Source organism: Parasteatoda tepidariorum, chromosome 10 (genome assembly GCF_043381705.1).
Source record: "Parasteatoda tepidariorum isolate YZ-2023 chromosome 10, CAS_Ptep_4.0, whole genome shotgun sequence".
Classification (NCBI taxonomy): domain Eukaryota; kingdom Metazoa; phylum Arthropoda; class Arachnida; order Araneae; family Theridiidae; genus Parasteatoda; species Parasteatoda tepidariorum.
In genome coordinates, this window is record NC_092213.1 from 11,596,070 (window position 1) to 11,613,851 (window position 17,782).

Genomic DNA, 17,782 nt, shown 5'->3' on the forward strand with positions numbered 1-17,782 from the left:
ACAAAATGCTGTCATTAACATTTAGATTGAGGTATTATATCAATAATATTTCAACAGGGCAGAAAAAAAAGCATTTCAAACAATGTTAAAATTATTTTTCAAAATAATAATTTTTTTTTTTTACTTAAAAGAACATTTTGAAAACTATTTTTTACCATTATTACTATTGTTCAGACATTTGTCATGACCAGAAACCAAATTGTTTATACCCTTTACAAAGAAAGATGTCACCAGTGATGACAGCCACTGCCAAACACCCTTTCTATGTGAAGACATCTTTAACAAAGCACCTCCTACCAAAATCAAACTTGCAGTTAAATGGTAGACAGAAAGTGCTGCAAGTTTGGGGTTGTATAATAGGTGATGGAACTGCTCCCAACTAAATTTTTTGAATAAGGTTTTGTTAAAGTGAAACTGTCACACAGAATGGGTATGAGCATCATCATAAAGCAATATATTGTCTCGACTGAACATGTTTTATTTTGAATAGCACGCAGTAGTTTTAACAATTTTTTGCATTCAAAGACTGTAACACAGAACGTACTACATAGTTGTCAGATCATCAATCTCCTTTAATACTTTGAATGCTCACTAACACAGAAAAACTATGACTGGACGATGTCACAAATTTTATATTATAATATATCGCCAGTTAGACATTGTGATAAAACAATGAATCATAATGAAACACGTGATCTAAAAAATTTTTTAATCGAAAATACACTACACTATCTGAAATCAATTTAAAATAAATAAAACAATTAAATCTATAGTAAAAGAAAATGTTAATTATAAGTAAGTGCTGTTATAACATCAATAACATAGCTTAATTTTTTTAATTTTTAAAATAATAAAGATGGACTGACTTAAGACAGAATTCTAAAGTAAAAATAAACGTAAGCTTTGTTTTAATTTCTTCTAAAAAATTTAAATGACTTAAGATTTAAGGGTTTTAAAAAAAATTATATCAAAATATTTTACTTACATCTTACCGATCATTATATTTTTTACACCCAGCGCAATTCTTTGAAAAACTCAACAAATTTCAGTGTTTCTCATTGAATTTAAATGACTTAATAATCGTTTATTCTTTGTCTTAAAAAGCTGTCTTTCATTATTTATTTTATTTTTAATGAATAACATAGAAATGCAATTACAGTACAATTTAAAAATGATACTGAACTTCTAAAATAAATAACTTGTAATATTTTAAAAGTCTAAATATTTTCATGCATTTTAAGACATTTAAAAACAATAAAAGTATTAGAACTAAGGTTAAATTATATAAAAAAAAAGCTTTGTTTAAAACTTAAAAACATTGTGCAACTTTAGATTTAATTTAAAAAATTAGGGTTTTTTTTTTTATTTATCTAATAGCCAAATTTTAGAGGGAAAAANAGTTTACTGTAATCTCCGTTTCATTTTTTTCAAAATTAAATACAACTGAAGATCTATAGGATTGAAATTAATAATAAATTTTTAAAAAAAAAAACACAGAAAAAACAAAACAAAAAAAGAACATTAAATTTATATGTATTGGGAAATTTTTAAAATTTAAAAAACTGGTTAAAAAGGAACAAAATACACTTAAATAAAGTATTAAATTATTACAGAAAAGCTGCCTTCAAAATCTTTTTTTTTATTCAAATTAATAAAGTTGGATTTACTCTAATGGCAGTTAATCAAATAAATCTAGGCTTTGTTTAAATTTTTTTAAAAGTAAAAACAACAAAAGATGACAAAATAAATGGAAGAATAAATAAAAAAAATGACAAAATAACTTACAATAACAGCAAAGTAAAAAATGGCAAAACAATGAACAGCAATGGAACAGAATGGCAAAACATAATAATAGAAGTCCGACCGAAAATAACCTTCAAGAAACATTTTAAAATCACGAACGCCTACATTCCAACTGACGCTGATCTACGCACGAATTTGCACCATCTGATTAAATTTGCTCCATGCATTTAACATCACAATACGAACATTGTCGTCCTAGCTGGACAAAATAAAAACTATCTTCATTAGCACAGTAACAGCATTAGTGTCGGCAGGAATCTCGATACTTTATATCAATATGTCGTAACATCCTCTTGTTATATATGACGTAGATAGTTTTCGTAGCATGAGAAAATTAAAATTATCTTTATCAGCACCATAACAGCAAGAATCCTGATATGTTAAATCATTATATAGATACATCGTGTTCATCCTTTTATATAGGCAGCTTAAAAAAGTACATCCTAAGAAAAAAAAGCCACTATATCAATAGGACAAATATGTGTTAAATCAACTTTTACGATACTTTACCCAGTCCTAATGCAGGGTGTGTAACCAAATCTTTTGACAAAATAATAAGCACCTTTTAAGAACTCAAAAAATATTTTCATGCACTATATAGTAAAAAAAAATGCTAAATTATTTTCAAAGATTTTACATGATCATGATAAAATAACCAGTTTCTGACAAAGAACTCCTTTCTTGATTGTATTAGCTATTATAAAAAGATCAAGAGGCTTTTTGGTTTGATATCAGACTGCGGAAAATGAAGCCTGAAATTGAGAATATCTTGCAAAATGCAGCAGAGTTGCACATGAGAGTGCAATAATCTTACCAAACCCAGCTCAGTAGAAGAACATGTGGACTCGCTAGTATTTCATCAAACATGTAAAATAATTGATACTTTCATATGCTATGGACTACGGGACATCAAAAATAGATTTTTGCTGAATGAATTGTGAAAATGGAGAATAGAACGATGTGAAAAATAAGCTTTGCATATTATGTGGTACAAATCAACATTATAAAGAAAAGAAATCTGATCTTCAAGATGGAAAAATTAAGCACTTTTTAAAAACACCCAATAAAAAAAATCACCTTTAAGGGCTTTTAAAGAACAAAAATCGAAAATAAGCACCTTCAAGCATTTTTTAAAAAAGCTACACACTATGTATTGTCTGTAATGGTATCAATAGGCAGACATCTTGTTGTAATGGTAACAAACAGACAGACAGTCAACCAGAGGCACATGTGTGTAGTCCTGAAACAGCAATACTACCACTGTGGTGATGTTCTTCAAATTCCGTTAGAACAAAACTGTATTTACTTTCCTGAAATGCCTTGTAAATCATATGTTGTAATCGAAAAATCTATGCAAAACTTAAAAAACCTTTTTTTTTTTCAAAAAATAAGTTTTTCATGTTTGCCACTCATCTTGAAAACAGGTTTGTTACAACGATGCCAAATAGTGATACGAAATTACTGTCTACAATTAGGGCTTTGCGTATGTATTAAATGTTTGAATTTAAAAGACAAATATAGATCAAAAATGGAAGGCTTGGATTATAACTAGGGATAAATATTAGATAGAATTAACTGTTGAAAGAAAAAATGAATAAGCAGGAAAAAAGTAACAAGTAACAGGAGTTTTTTAAATTTAAATTAAATATAGAAGTGTGTTTTTCAGTAAATAAAAATAGAATGTATCTAAAGTGAAAATCAATTAAATAAAATAAATATGTTGGAATATTAACTAAAAACAGTAATTTCTATTTAAAAATTCATTTCTTAAAAATTAATAAAAAAGTAAAAATTTTCTCTAAAAAACTATTTTTTGGATAATATTGCTCAAGCTTGTAGTTGTATAATGCTTGGAAAAAAAACTTACAGTTTGGAATGCAGATTCCTGCAGGAACACCGCTGCCACCAAATGTTAAAACTTCTAAAGATGTATAATCAGGCTTCAAAAATTTGTCTTTCTCAAAGGTACTTGGCCAGGGCAAAAGATGAATGAACTCTTCAGCGGCAGTAACAAGAGTGGCAAATTTTTCACTCAGAGGTTTATCGACCATAGCAACAAATCCTAATATGCAGAAAAATCTTTTTATTTTAAAATATAGAACAATTACTTAGCTTCTTTTTCACAAATTATGTAAAACTAATATTACAAAATTAAAATAAAATAAATTCAATTTTTAATACTTATATATATATAGATATATATATCCTGATTCATGGTTTCCAAAGTATTTGGAAATGGTCAAATATATCAAACATCACACTTTGGTTAAAAAAATTTAAAAATACACATGTAACATATTTTTAAAAGATGCATTTCATGACAGCAAAGACTAGACCACACCAATCTCCCCTTCAGGCAGAGGGGCAACTTTAAAATCTTCAATAAGACACCTAATTTTAGTTATCAAAATCATTTCAATCAGAAGTCAGTTGAAATACCACAAAAACACAAGTAACAGAAAAAAGAAAAATGAACATATACCTTCAAACTCTCCTCTTACACCAGCAGGATCTCTGTAGCTTTCAATAAATCCAATATAACTGTAAAAGAGCAAATAATTATCAATATGGTCATTGAATAAATTATTAATATGCACGTTTAAGCTATATTTAAGTAGAAATAAATGTGCTGCTCATTGCAAAAGACATGTAACACCATATTTATTGCTCAAATGTATCACATTTTGCCACATATATATCTTAATTGGAATTTAACAAATGTATTTCTTTAGTCTGCTACTTGAAAAAATTTATTTTATAATTTTTGCCTTTTAACCTTCAAAAATTCATTGTGCTCATGTCAAGGGCAATAATTTATATTTTACATATTACTTTTAAAAAACATTAAAAATAAAAGACATTTTGTGATGTTGCTTCTAAGGCTAAAAATAAATAATTTCATTTAGTTCCTTTCCTTTACATTTTAATTTTTTACTTTCTCACAGTAATTGTTTTACCCTTGTTGCCCTTTTCGTAAATCTGAAGATGCTGCGATAAACTGCAGCAGCAAATGCTGTGTCAGAAGGCTTAAGAGTATATCACTGTTGGTCAAAAAATCTGCAAAAAGGAAAAGACAATGTTTTGGATGCTCTACTTATTTTGTGAGACCATCTTGGGATTAAATTTCTAAAAACACAATGAAAAAATCTATTCAAAAAGCAAAACTTTCAGGTACACAACTGGAATTAACGGGTACATTTGCAATTCCTATCTCTTTAAAAGCTGAATAAAAATAAGATATTTTAGCATAGCTTCTGATGGTTTTTTGATTAAGTAAGAGCAGAAATTTCTTTGACTATCGATAATTACCAAGAAATCGTGATCTGATGCATTAAATTTTTGGACCAGATGAATTCGCTAAATCAGAGTTCCACTGTAATATGAGTTCCAAAAGAATGAAAAGAAAATTTTAATACATACGTTTCAACGACAGGACCTTTATTTTTTATCCAAAACCTTGAGCCATCTTTATGTGCATCTATAGAACCAGTTTGAAAACTAGATATATACTTCTCAATCATCTTAGCTTCTAATTCATTGCTGGCAAATTTCTATGGATGAAAATAAAAGAAATTAAAACGTTTAAAGTAATCTGATAAGAAATCAATATGGAACACTACTTCACAAAGTCATTACCATTGCCAACTCTAAATTTTCATTTACTAGTTTCAAAAGTTTACTGTAATCTCCTCGTGTAATTTGAAATTTGTGTCCATTGACAGCAAATGAATTTACTAAGCTTTTCTCTTCCTCATCATCTGAAAAATAATACCCATATAAATAATTAGGAATAGCATTGTTGAAAAGTGACAAGTCAACTCATCATTATACTTGCATTATCTATTTCAATTTATGATACCTTTATTGACATAAAATATTCAAAAGTTTCTTTCATTCAATTCACAACAAAAAAAATAATTGGATTTTATTTGGAGTGTTTTACTTTACTTACTGTAAAACTGCTAAGTGTTGAAACTAAAAATATTAGTGCATTAAATATTAATGTGATATTGGTAAAATCTTACTTAACTATTAAGGCTTCCCAAATGAAAAGTAGACAAGTGCAAGGGCGATAGCAGCAGATAACAGAATGAGTAAAATTTTTCAACGATGGTTTGCATGCGAGCATTTAAGGTGAATGTAAAATCATGCATGGATCGATGCATGCTTAACAGAACAGTGTGCAGTAATTTTAGAGTCAGTGTTTGCTCTTTATTCAAACATGGAATAGAAATTAAAACTACAAACAAATTGTGAGACAAAAAGTGTATATCAATTTTGGGTCACCGAAGATGTTTGGTTCTGATGTTCCCATAAAGCTGTTGCTTCTGTTAATGAAATAATTCAAAGTAATCGGAGAGTTACAACTTCCGACATGTTATATACAATTTGTCGGATATGAATAAAGAAATGTGCATCCCTTTTATCAGCCACTAAAAAAATTTACTTTTCCATATTGTTCTGTTCTAGGTGCATTCTTCTGTGCTCGACTTTACATTTACATCACTTTACATATCCTTTTTACTTTTCTGTACAAATGGACCTTGCTATTAAAACAGTAACTTTCTTCATTTTTAAAACATATATATATATTTGCATAAATATAAAAACACTTAGAATTGGCCAGAATTCCTTGTATCATAAGCAAGAATAAACTAGCAATAGCTTTTTAATTGGAACTACAGTGTCTGAGTTTCTAGTCAGTCTTAGATTGTAATTATTTTCGTACTGAAAACAAAATTTAAAGCTATGTTGTGGGTTAGGTTGACTGTACAATGAACCAAAGAGTATGACAAAAACAATTAAATGCATTAAAAAAAAATGAAAAACATTATACCTGTACTCAATACAGAAGCAAGACGTATTTCATAGGTGACAGTGCCAGATTCATCAACAATTTTAAACAATCTTGAATTCCATGCATCCATATTCTAATAGAGAAATTACAACTTATCAGCTTAGCTTTAAATTTATAATTATGATTAAAATTTCACAACTAAATCAAACTGAACCCTTTTACTGTCAAGCCCATTAGGTAAATTTATGTAAAAGTGCCCTTGCAAGCACAGTTTCTTCACTGAATAACAAAAAAGTTATTTTTAAATCTAGGCATGAAAAATTCTTAAGCTGTCATTAATAATACTTATCTTTTTTCAGATTTTTTTGTTGTTGCCATGAACTAAAAATGCTGCAATATTCTTCCTTTAATTTTTAATCCCAACTCACCATGTTTTAAGTTATTAAATTATGACCAGATATTTTATTTAATGATCTGGGAATTTTTTAGAGCAAAAAGTAAGTTTCCTCTTGGTTTGAACAAAGGAAGAAAAACCATTCTTAGCTCTGCCTTTTTTTTATGACACTATTGAAACATGGTCTGTTTTGAAAGTTTCACTGTGGTGGGGAAATAAGAAAACCAAAAATAAAAATAATAATAATTGTTTATAATTTTTATTACTTTCCTTATTTTTGTCTATATTTTAATCAAGGAGAAAAGAAAAATTTGGTAAATAAAGCTTCGTTAAATTAGGGTCCAACAGTATTTACATAATTAACCATATTTATCTTAACCGTATTTATATAATTTCGCTTACCTGTTTTTTGAAGAAATTTTTCACAATTTCTTCATCCTCTTTCAGAAAATTATTAGAAATATAGGTTGTAGTTGCCTAGAAGAAAACAAATAAATTACATATTTTTTTTAAAGTTTCAACATGCAACATAACTTATTTTTAAACATAAATATATATACTAAACAACTAAAAAAGTATTTTGAAATATTTATTTAAAAAAAACTTTTGCTGACTTAGAAACTTGTACATTTAATTATTTAATATAATCTTCTAACTACTGTCATGTTCCCAAATTATATGTCTCATAGAAGCACCAAGCAATAAGAATCAACCAATATGCATATTAAACTGTAAATGAGCATAAACATGTTTGAATGGGTTAGGGAGATTTTTTCATAAGTTATATGACACCTGAAAGACTTGTTTCATAATTTTTTGTGTTCACAAAAAATGTGCTTCCCTATTGCCTATATTATATAATAAAAAGAGCGGCAGTTCAATAAAAAAAATATATCAAATAATATTTGTAAAAATAAACAAAAATTATGAAGCAGTATATTACTAATGGTAAAATTGATGCTTTATAGTACACTTTAACTTAATCATAACAAAGTCAAGTCCCAGAAGAACAAAATTATCATAAATAAAAATAATGAAGTACAAGAAAAAGAAAATTGTATAAAAATTAGTTCAATTCCTCAAAAACTGCTCATTTTTTTACTTATACTGAATGGAATGCTTAATTTTTTTTTTTTGACGTACAATACTCATAGTACGAAAAACATCACTAACAACTATTCATTCCAGATAGGTTTATAGATTTTGATAGGTTTATACTCAGTAATCTATATGCTTTTGAGTTATAAAGCAAAACTTAGGCTGAACTAAAACAAAAATTAATCTGAAGTAAAACAAAAACTAGGCTGAAGTAAAATAAAAATTACAAAAAGTGTATACATGTAAAAACGTGAAAAGAATAATTATTTACTATATAAAAGTGATATAAAACAGGCAGGAGCACTGCCAAAATAGTTTGTTAGACAATGTAATATTTCGATTGAGTTTTGTTTTCATTGCATGTATATAACTCATATAAAATGAAATAAATTGAAAATGGAGCAATTTATTTGAGATATAAAATAAACAAAATTTAATTTAAAAACATATTTTTGACACTGTTACTTGTGAAAACATAGAAACTCTTTTTTTTAGCAACCTGGTTTTATTAATCTCACAAACAACTTTAAATGATACCCAACACCTTTGTAGCAAAACATAGGTATTGACCTGTAACACCCTAAAAAATTTTTTTTAATCTAATTTATTTGCAGAGCGTGCAGCAAAATTCTAGCATTTAAATGTAGCACTTGGCAACTTTGCAATTTTTAAAAGGTTGATACCTTAATTTAAGAAAATTAAAAACAAGCTATTAATACACTGCAACATGTGCTAACAAAGACAAAAAAGTTTTTAATAACACATTTTTATTAATCTCTCAAACTTTACTGACAGCCAACAGCCTAGTAGCAAATTATCTCTATTGACTTGCAACATCACAGAAATATTCTAAAATTTATCTGAATGGCATGTATAAAATACTTGCATTCAAATATTGCACTTGGTAGCTTTGCAATTTTTGAAAGGCAAGAGCATCTAACACTGCAATACATGATAAACTAACAGCCCTACTAAAAGAAAGTTTTCAAAATTACTCAACTGAAACTTAATTAGCAAAGTTTAGCTTTAATCTTTATACACATAATGAGGAAAACTTCATGAAAACGAAATATATCTATTAATACAGAGAAAATGTTTTTTTAAATTTTTAATATTCTGTTTATTTTGTCTGCAAGCCCGCCAAAGTAAATCTGAAGAATCTGCCATGGTGCCAAGCTAGTTCTGTTACTGGGTCTATCATCATCATCATAGTTGGCCAGACAGCCCCATGTGGGCCAAAACCTTCCTCTGAAGATTTCTCCACAACGACTTCTGATTTACAAAACCTATCACTGGTGGATAAATTCACAAGTTTTGTTGTTGCTACCCTCTAATCCTACAAAATCTATAAGAACTGTTGACTAGTCAACATTCCAGCACAAAAAAAATAAAGATAAAACACACAATTTCTTGGACACACAATTTTAAAATATTTACTTACTTCATATGGGAAACCCAATCTCCTTTCTTTGTCTTTTAAAGAATATATTGACTCCAAGCATCGGTTCAGCAGGCTCATTGCGTCTTGTTGGTGATTGCTACCAAACTTACTCAATAACACAAGTTTTTCAAACTTTTCCTGTTACATTAAAATAACATTAGTAACTAAACTGTAGCTAAACAGTACAAGTAAATTACATGAAAAATTAGGTGAAATACCTTGGGTAAATTTGGAATGAACTTAGTATCCCCCATGTTCTTGTAATTTCCTGTGTTGGCAAAAAAAGCTGAAGCAAAAGCTAGAAGAGCCTGCAAAATATTTTAGTTATTTTGTGAAGAACTGCAAATAAAACAAAGATTTTATGAATTATTTAGGTTTAATTCACTATCTAAACGAAAATAAAGCATTAAAAATCTTAATTGAAACTTTATTTTCATTGTACAAAAGTTTTTAAAAAAATAATTAAATACTTTCTAATAAAGTTAAAGTATGAAATAAATTGTGTGATGATTTTTAAAATTAATTTATAACACACTTAGCACTGAAACCTGAAAAAAAATAAGCACAATCTATCATCACACAAATTAATTTACACTTGTTTTCAAAATTTTCTTTAATTAGTAATCATTAAGAATGCATTTAATGTGAAGTTTAAATAAATATTAATGGAATTTCTCATTTCTAATTACTTGCTATTAAATGTTATACTTGTTATTAAAAGTTATACTTGTTATTAAATTTTGACACAGTATAACATTTGACATAGTATCATGGACTAGAGTACTCTTGTCGCCAGGCTAACTGCGGAAGGTTTTCGTGGTTTTCACCTCAATGTAACGCAAATGAGGATTAGTTCCATCAAAAAGTCTTCTGAAGGCAAATTTCTCCCAGTACTTGGAGTTCCCTTGTCTTCTGGATCGTGTTCAAACTTACAAGGCTGCAGAGTTGAACATTAGAAGCTGTAAACCCTAAATTAGGTCAGCTGCTCAATGGCGGTTATAAAATAAAATAGCTTAATTTAAAACAGAAACCAACGAGAAAAATGTATTTTTCAAACATCTATCCTCAGTGATCTAATTAAGTGTGGCTGGGTGGCTCAGTAGGTTTGTTGTCGGCCTTCTGAGCCCATGTTTGCGGGTTCGATCCCTGGCCCAGACACCGGATTTTCGGGATGCAGAAAATCCTCAGCGGCCATGTCATATGATTATGCGGCATGTAAAAGATCCCTGGAGTGCCTTATTGGCTCTTGGCATTTCCGGCAAAATTAAATTCCTAGTGCACTTTAGCATCCAAATAGAGTCTCGGTGCTGCCATCTAGTGTGGCAGAAACTAGATGTCCAAAATTAACATGACCAACGGTATCTCACCCATTGTGGTGGTCCTGAAAGAGTGGATACCACCTCTGGAGAACGCACTAGGTCTGCTCATCGGCAAGCCCGATTGTGCAGCTCATTGGAAATAAAATAAAAAATAAATAAAAAAAAGTGATCTAATTTAGTTTTTTTAATGATTTTTGGGATCAAGTGCTAAAATTATCTCTTTCATCTGATGCCCAAACTTGAAGACGGTAGCACAGTTCAGGAGTAATTAAAGACGCAAACACACTCTTCAGCAATATAAATTAATAATGAATATTAAAAGAAACATTTCTTACAATATATTCATCTTCAGTGAAATCACATTCTGTTAGAGCAAGTTTCTTTATTTCTTCAAGAGATTGTTCTCGAAATAGTTTGTAGAGTAAAATAAAGATCAAAGGACTCTCCAAAGAAGTCTAGAACCAAAAGTATAAAAACGTGTATTAGTACAACTGTTTATAATGCCAAAAATAAAACTTATTATTGTACTATTTTCAAGAATTTTAGTCATAGAAGAATTGTTATGTTATTTCTTAATTTCAAATCAGGGTTGGCATTTCGTGCAGAAGATTATTCCACAACACAGAAAAAGGGGGGGAAAGGAAGAAAGAATAATTTACCAAAAAAAACAATTTTTTTTATAGATAAACTAATAAATGATTAGTCAGGAGTCTGTCTAGGTCTTTCTGAGAGGTGAATTTTGTGAAAATTTAGATTTTGTGAAAATTTAGACATAATTTGTGGTAATTTAAAGATTTTATTAATTTATTATTAATTTGAAGATTTTATCAACACAGAAATGTGGTAAAAATATCGATTTATCACTTCTTACAGGTAAAAAATTTTTTTAAGAAGAAGTATTTTGTGAAACTACTGTTCTTCCGAAAGTTTAATTTGTGAGGGTACCGCTAAATGGTACTAAATTTGGTCTGAACAGACCCCTATTAGTTCAGATTTGAAACAAATTAAATTTTAAACAGTTTAGAAGAATTAAAAAAAAATTTACATTCAATTTTGTTAAAATAAAAAAAAAACTACTTTCATATCATTTATTTTAATTTTATACAGAATTTTAAAGTCTGTATAACTTATTATAATAATTTTGTTTGAATTTAGATTAGTTTGAATTTAGATTTTGTTTGAATAAAGTTACCTTTACTTTATTGAATAAATATGTATTTTTATTGTTGAATTATGAGTAATTATATCATTTATTTTACTGAATTATGAGTAATTATCATTTATTCTACAGTAAACTAAATATTCTGTTTAAAGATGAAATTTTCTAAACAGTAAAAAAGTATTACTTGGAAGAATATTATTTCAAAAATTATTTTGATAAAATTATTGCAAACGGTTAAATTTGAACTGAAATTTTTTTAAAGTCAATAGATTTTTTAGTAATCTCAGCATATTTGTCTTTGATTATTTTTTTTTCTGATTTATTTAATAGTAAAATAATGACTAGTTTTTCTCCCTAAATTCATTATTAAATTAGTCCCTAAATTAGTATTAATAAATTATAAGCAAAATATAATAAAGCTATCAAAATGTAAGAGACCTAAACTATAGCATTTATATTTGAAAATGTACATGTTTTAATTTTTTTTTAATAAAATTTAAGCTTCTACACAAATTTCAACTTAAATATTAAAAAAAAGTTATAAAATTGTTTACCACATTATCAAATTTTTTGAAATTTTATAAGATCATTTTATGATTTGAAAATGAAAAATTCCGCAATTTATGTAATAAAAAATTATGGTAAAAAATATTAGTGAAATGTTTTTGTGTGACTTATTTTAGTCATATAAAAAATGCAGGTATAACATAAAACAAGGTAGTAAATCAATAACTAGATATATATATATATATATATATATATTCAAAAAACTTCTACATTTAAACAGTGTTTTTACTACAGCGCGAGAATCTTGAATATTTTTTCCTTTTCTCACATTAAAAAATGATTAACGCGAGAATTTCGCGCACTCTATTAATCAATTTCAAAATGCGCGAATCTCTCGAATTTTGGAAAAAATTTCGTCGTCCGCAAATTTGAATAAAATCCGCCATTTTGAAAAAGACATGAAAACAGCTACGACAAGTGTTGAGGGAAAAAAAATTAGTCCCTTATAATAAGTTGTTTAAAGTTAGCTATATTTTTAGCTGTAAATGAATTACCGAACTCCCTCACCGACAATTGACAGCAATTTGTAAAAGTTGAAGTCTGTGAAAACTATGCTGGAAGACCTAACAAGAAGTATGAACATGGAAATAACTTCAACGAACTTCACTATACTATAACAGAAATAATTGAAAAGCCTATACTGGCAGATGTAGAGGATAGGAAAGTGCGTGCACAATGCTACAAATTTAATTAGTGATTCCGAATAGTTCAGCATCTGTCATTTAGCACCCAAAACCGAATTAAAACAAAATATCGTAACAGATTTAACTGATGAGCATTTGAGCAACCTAATGAGAATAGCTGATGAAAAAGTAGATATGGAACATTTTCCATATGATGATGCAATAAAAATATTCAATGGTTTAGAAATTAGAAGATGTTAAAAATGTATTATAATTAAAGAAATATTTTTTTCCCAAGTCTATTCGTGTTTTTTTAATTTTTAGCAAAATTTTAATTTAGGGCGAGAAATTCTCTCCCATTTTTTTTCTGTAATGAAAACACTGTTTAAAGAGATATATGATGATATGCATAATATTCAATATAGTTTTGTAAAACTTTTATAAAAAATCTGTTACTAATTTCACAGATATTTCATTAAAATTAGTTACAAGAGTCAATAAATTATACCCAAAAAGTTTTTTAATTGAAATTTTGTGTTTGTAGACAATTTTTCCTTTTATTTAAGTGTAGCAGCTGCCTTGTACATTAAGTATTGTATTACATTAAGTATTGCATGAATAAAGTATTTAAATAAAAAAATACCTGCAGTAAAACAATAAGCCCTCCAAACCATGATGCCCTAGACAAATAGTGGGCATATTGTTTTTCATCATCTGTTAACTCTTTGAAAGCTTCTTCGCAATTCAATAGTATAACAGGGGTATTATTAGGGTAAATGAAGTCTGACATCTAGGAAAAAGATTTTTTTTAATATTTATGATATACAATGTTATTTAAAAGATACATTATTATTAATATATAAATAAAATTACATAACAGCATTTTTATAAAAAATAAACTGTTTATAATGCTTGTGAACCCTGTAAATGTAAAAAACTGTTTTTAAAACTTATCATTTTTCATTCCAAGTTCATACTAAACAATAAGCAATTTTTTCCTTACTTTCCATGCCAATTTAAATAAAAATCTAAGTTCAATTATATATATATATATATATATTCAACATAATTTATGTTTAATAAAAATGTTAATAATATTTGTTAAACCAAAAAATGAACAAAACCATAACATTGTGAAAATTGAATTACTTTTAAAGATTACGGACAGATTAATTTAAAATAAAATGAAACGTAGATTCAACATATACCACAATATCAATTATTTAAATTAAAAAATTAGAAATAGGAATTTAAATAATCTGATTTTCTAAAAAATTAAATATTTATTGATTTAAAACAATAAAAATCAATGAAGATAATTTGATTTAAATTTTGAGTAGGGAGAATACAAAAAATTAATTTTTCTAAAATAATGACACTAATTTTGATACAGTTGCGTTGAATATTAATGAGTGCTACCTGGCGCTGGTATATAGGTAAATTGCTAACTAGTGGGATAAGGAATATCCAAACTTCTTAAAAAGCATGACAAATTTTCTTTTTTGATGCCTTTTAACTTAATTGATTGCTTTTTTAAGAAAATTTAATATTAATATCGTGAGTTAAATGAATTATTTTCTCAAATCATTTAACTTATATAGTTGACAACCTGATTTCTTTTTTTCTTGCTCGACGAGACATGTTAATGTTAAATCAAGTAAAATACACAGTTCACTTCAATTAATTCAATAAGAAAATCATCATTACAATATTTCATATTGATTATTCAAAGAACAGTTATCACATTTCAGTAACTGATCGAAATCATTATTAATTAACATTTTCTCCTTAGATTTCGAAACTAAGAAAAAACTACAGTGCAAAGAAAAAAATCAATATTTAAGAACAAAAAAGACATTCAAACTATAATAATATGCATTACTCACACTAGTATATATTTTATCAGATAAATATTTAGTAATAAATTTTCATTTAACACAACCGGAATCACAACTTAACAAGAGTTGTTCAACCCACTAACAGAAAACAAATCGGTGTTTTCTAAAAAACAATGTAAATACTTTCCATTCAAGTTTTTCAAATTATTGAGTATATCTAAATCATTTAGGGGCTTTTGACGAACAATTTACGAACTACGTCGGTTTCAACTTTTTGTATCGTTAGGAATTTTACAAACAGCAAATCATTCAACAAGCTGTAAGCAAAATAATCTGATGGTTGCAGTTAAACTATACAAAAAACAGAAGTGGAATATTTCATTGTAACGCCATCTAGTAAGCTATTTCTGAAATCTGATTTGATAAGCAAAGGCACAAAAAAGCTACACCGTTTCTATAAAAAAATTTTAATTTATTTAAATGCATCGCTTAATTTGCTTAATTAATAGTACATTGGCTGAAAACCTGATTGAATTATTTAACAATCCTGTTTAATAAGTTAACATAACAATTATTTGATTTTTTTTTTGATAACTGGGGAATTTTCTGATACATTAAAAATTCAACTGTTTTTTTTAATTAAATAAGTTAGAAATAAATAAAATAAAAAGTTTCTGAATTGTTAGTTATGTAATCTTAATACCCATTTAATAAACTTGATTAATTTAAGGGTATGCATCCTGATAAGACCTTTAGTCTGAATTCGCGCACTAGCTAATCGGGATTAGCTAGTCTCTAGCTAGATAGTCGGGATCTAGTTTATTTGTTGAGCTATATTTTTATATTAATACAAGTACAATTAACGTTAGTATTAATTTCATTTTTCAATAGTTATGTAAAATGTAGTTTTTGCTTTTTTATTTTTTAATTTTTTTTTTTTTTTTTTTTTTTTTTTTTTTTTTTTTTTTTTTTTGCAATGTTTTTGGAACTATTTACATGAATCTTCAGGCAGCTCGTACATCCAAAAAAATTTAATGTAAAATAGTAATAGCAATAATAAATTAAAATAATGATAATTAAATGTAAATTATTGTTTCAGTGCTTACTTGAAATTTATTGAAATTAAGAAGAGAGCATAATAACCCTGCAATGTTCCTTAAGTTGTGTCGTCCCGAGCATAAATTTAATTTTTTAATTCCTCAGTTAAATGTTAATATTAATTGATAATTTAAAAAAAAAAATAACAATACGTGAATTAAATACTTAATAAGGAAAATGAGATACAATCAAACTGGAAACAATATAACAGAATATCAATAAAACAGAAACTCCAATTTCAACTTTAATCGAGCAAGCTATCTGCAAGCGTGCAAATGATCACCAGCAGTAATATTAGTGCTGTGTTGCGCATGGTGTAAGCATCAGTTTTTAAGACAGTATTATGGGAGGGAGTAGAGCCCCTGAATTAGTATAGTAGCCTTAGGAGGGAGGGGAATCAGGATTACAATAATTTTCTTAAGTTAAATTTAGTGAGATTATTTCTTGTCTTTCCGTTTATTTTCATTATTATTTTTAATCGAATGAGAATTTTGAAGTTTGAACATTAAGCATTGCCTCAAAGTTTCAGTACAGTAAGGCTAATAGAAGTTTTTTTAGTTTTTCAAAGAACTTTTTTTAAAATTTTATTTATTGCTTTTCCATTTTAATAATCCATTTTATAGTTGTTAGCTAATGCAAATAAGACGTTAAAAGGAAGAATAGAGATTTAAAAGAATATCTTCAGAATTTTTAAACGACTTGAGTAAAATTTAATTAAACTGACTTTTAGTCCCCCCCCCCCTTTTAGAAAAACGTGTTTTTCTTTACATCACTTCCTTTCACATTTTTAAATATTAATTTTTTATTTTCTACAGTGTTTTGTTGAAAATGTATATTAAAAAATTCTTCACTCAAGAAAACTGATGCAAATTATCAGCAATGGTTAAATATTTACGTGCCAGCTAACTCATAAACTTTTTAGAGAAAATATTTTACAGAAGTGACAAATTATTTGATTGTTAGTATGACAAATTTATTTTAAAATTATTTGTTTAATCTCTACGTACAAATAACCTATCTACAATACCTGATTGTAATTGAATAATACCAAAACGAAACATTCAAACAATTATTTATTTACATCTCATATAAATGATAGTAAATACAGTTCGTCACGCCTAAAACCTTTTAATTTTGAACCCAATCTAGGAGACAATGGAATACATTGGTCAAGTATTAAGACCATCTTGTGCTCTTATGAAAAATTGTTTAGATACAATTACACCACATTTGCGTTCATGAAACCTCTCACTGTCAACCCGACGTCAAAGGGATCTCACACACCAGGATGTGTAATTTTTTGTCGCCGCTGGTAGACTGGGGCAGACCATCAGTTATATACAAATCAACTAGTCACCGTCCAGAAATAGGTGTCGATTACAATTGTAATTCATTCTAAATAAAGATTGAACAAAAATAAATTACTAGTAATCATAAACGATTGCAAGTATTAATTACGTAAGAAAAATGTTAATACAATTTAATTAGCTGTTTTGTTTTCCATAAATAAAAATAAATTTGTGATAATAATTTTATAAATAAATAAATTTTAATACTTAAATAAATTTAAACAAGGGTGAATTTTAAATAAAGTTCTAAAAATAAAAACACTATATGAATAAAAAATAAGATCTATAAGCA

The 17,782-nt window shown here is 27.3% G+C and overlaps 1 protein-coding gene across 1 annotated transcript in view; it reads right to left on the reverse strand.

Moving 5' to 3' along the window:
* Positions 1–15,368, reverse strand: part of LOC107447610 (dipeptidyl peptidase 3) — a 61,946-nt gene extending 46,578 nt beyond the window's left edge. Inside the window, exons 1-11 of the mRNA XM_071186070.1 lie at positions 15,092–15,368; positions 13,849–13,995; positions 11,189–11,308; positions 9,753–9,842; positions 9,535–9,672; positions 7,398–7,472; positions 6,641–6,734; positions 5,440–5,561; positions 5,224–5,354; positions 4,286–4,344; positions 3,671–3,865 (exon numbers count right to left, since the gene is read on the reverse strand). Of these exons, the coding sequence (XP_071042171.1) occupies positions 3,671–3,865; positions 4,286–4,344; positions 5,224–5,354; positions 5,440–5,561; positions 6,641–6,734; positions 7,398–7,472; positions 9,535–9,672; positions 9,753–9,842; positions 11,189–11,308; positions 13,849–13,995 (1,171 nt within the window). The 5' untranslated portion in view covers positions 15,092–15,368. The remainder of the gene's footprint in view (positions 1–3,670; positions 3,866–4,285; positions 4,345–5,223; positions 5,355–5,439; positions 5,562–6,640; positions 6,735–7,397; positions 7,473–9,534; positions 9,673–9,752; positions 9,843–11,188; positions 11,309–13,848; positions 13,996–15,091) is intronic.
* Positions 15,369–17,782: the final 2,414 nt, after the last annotated feature.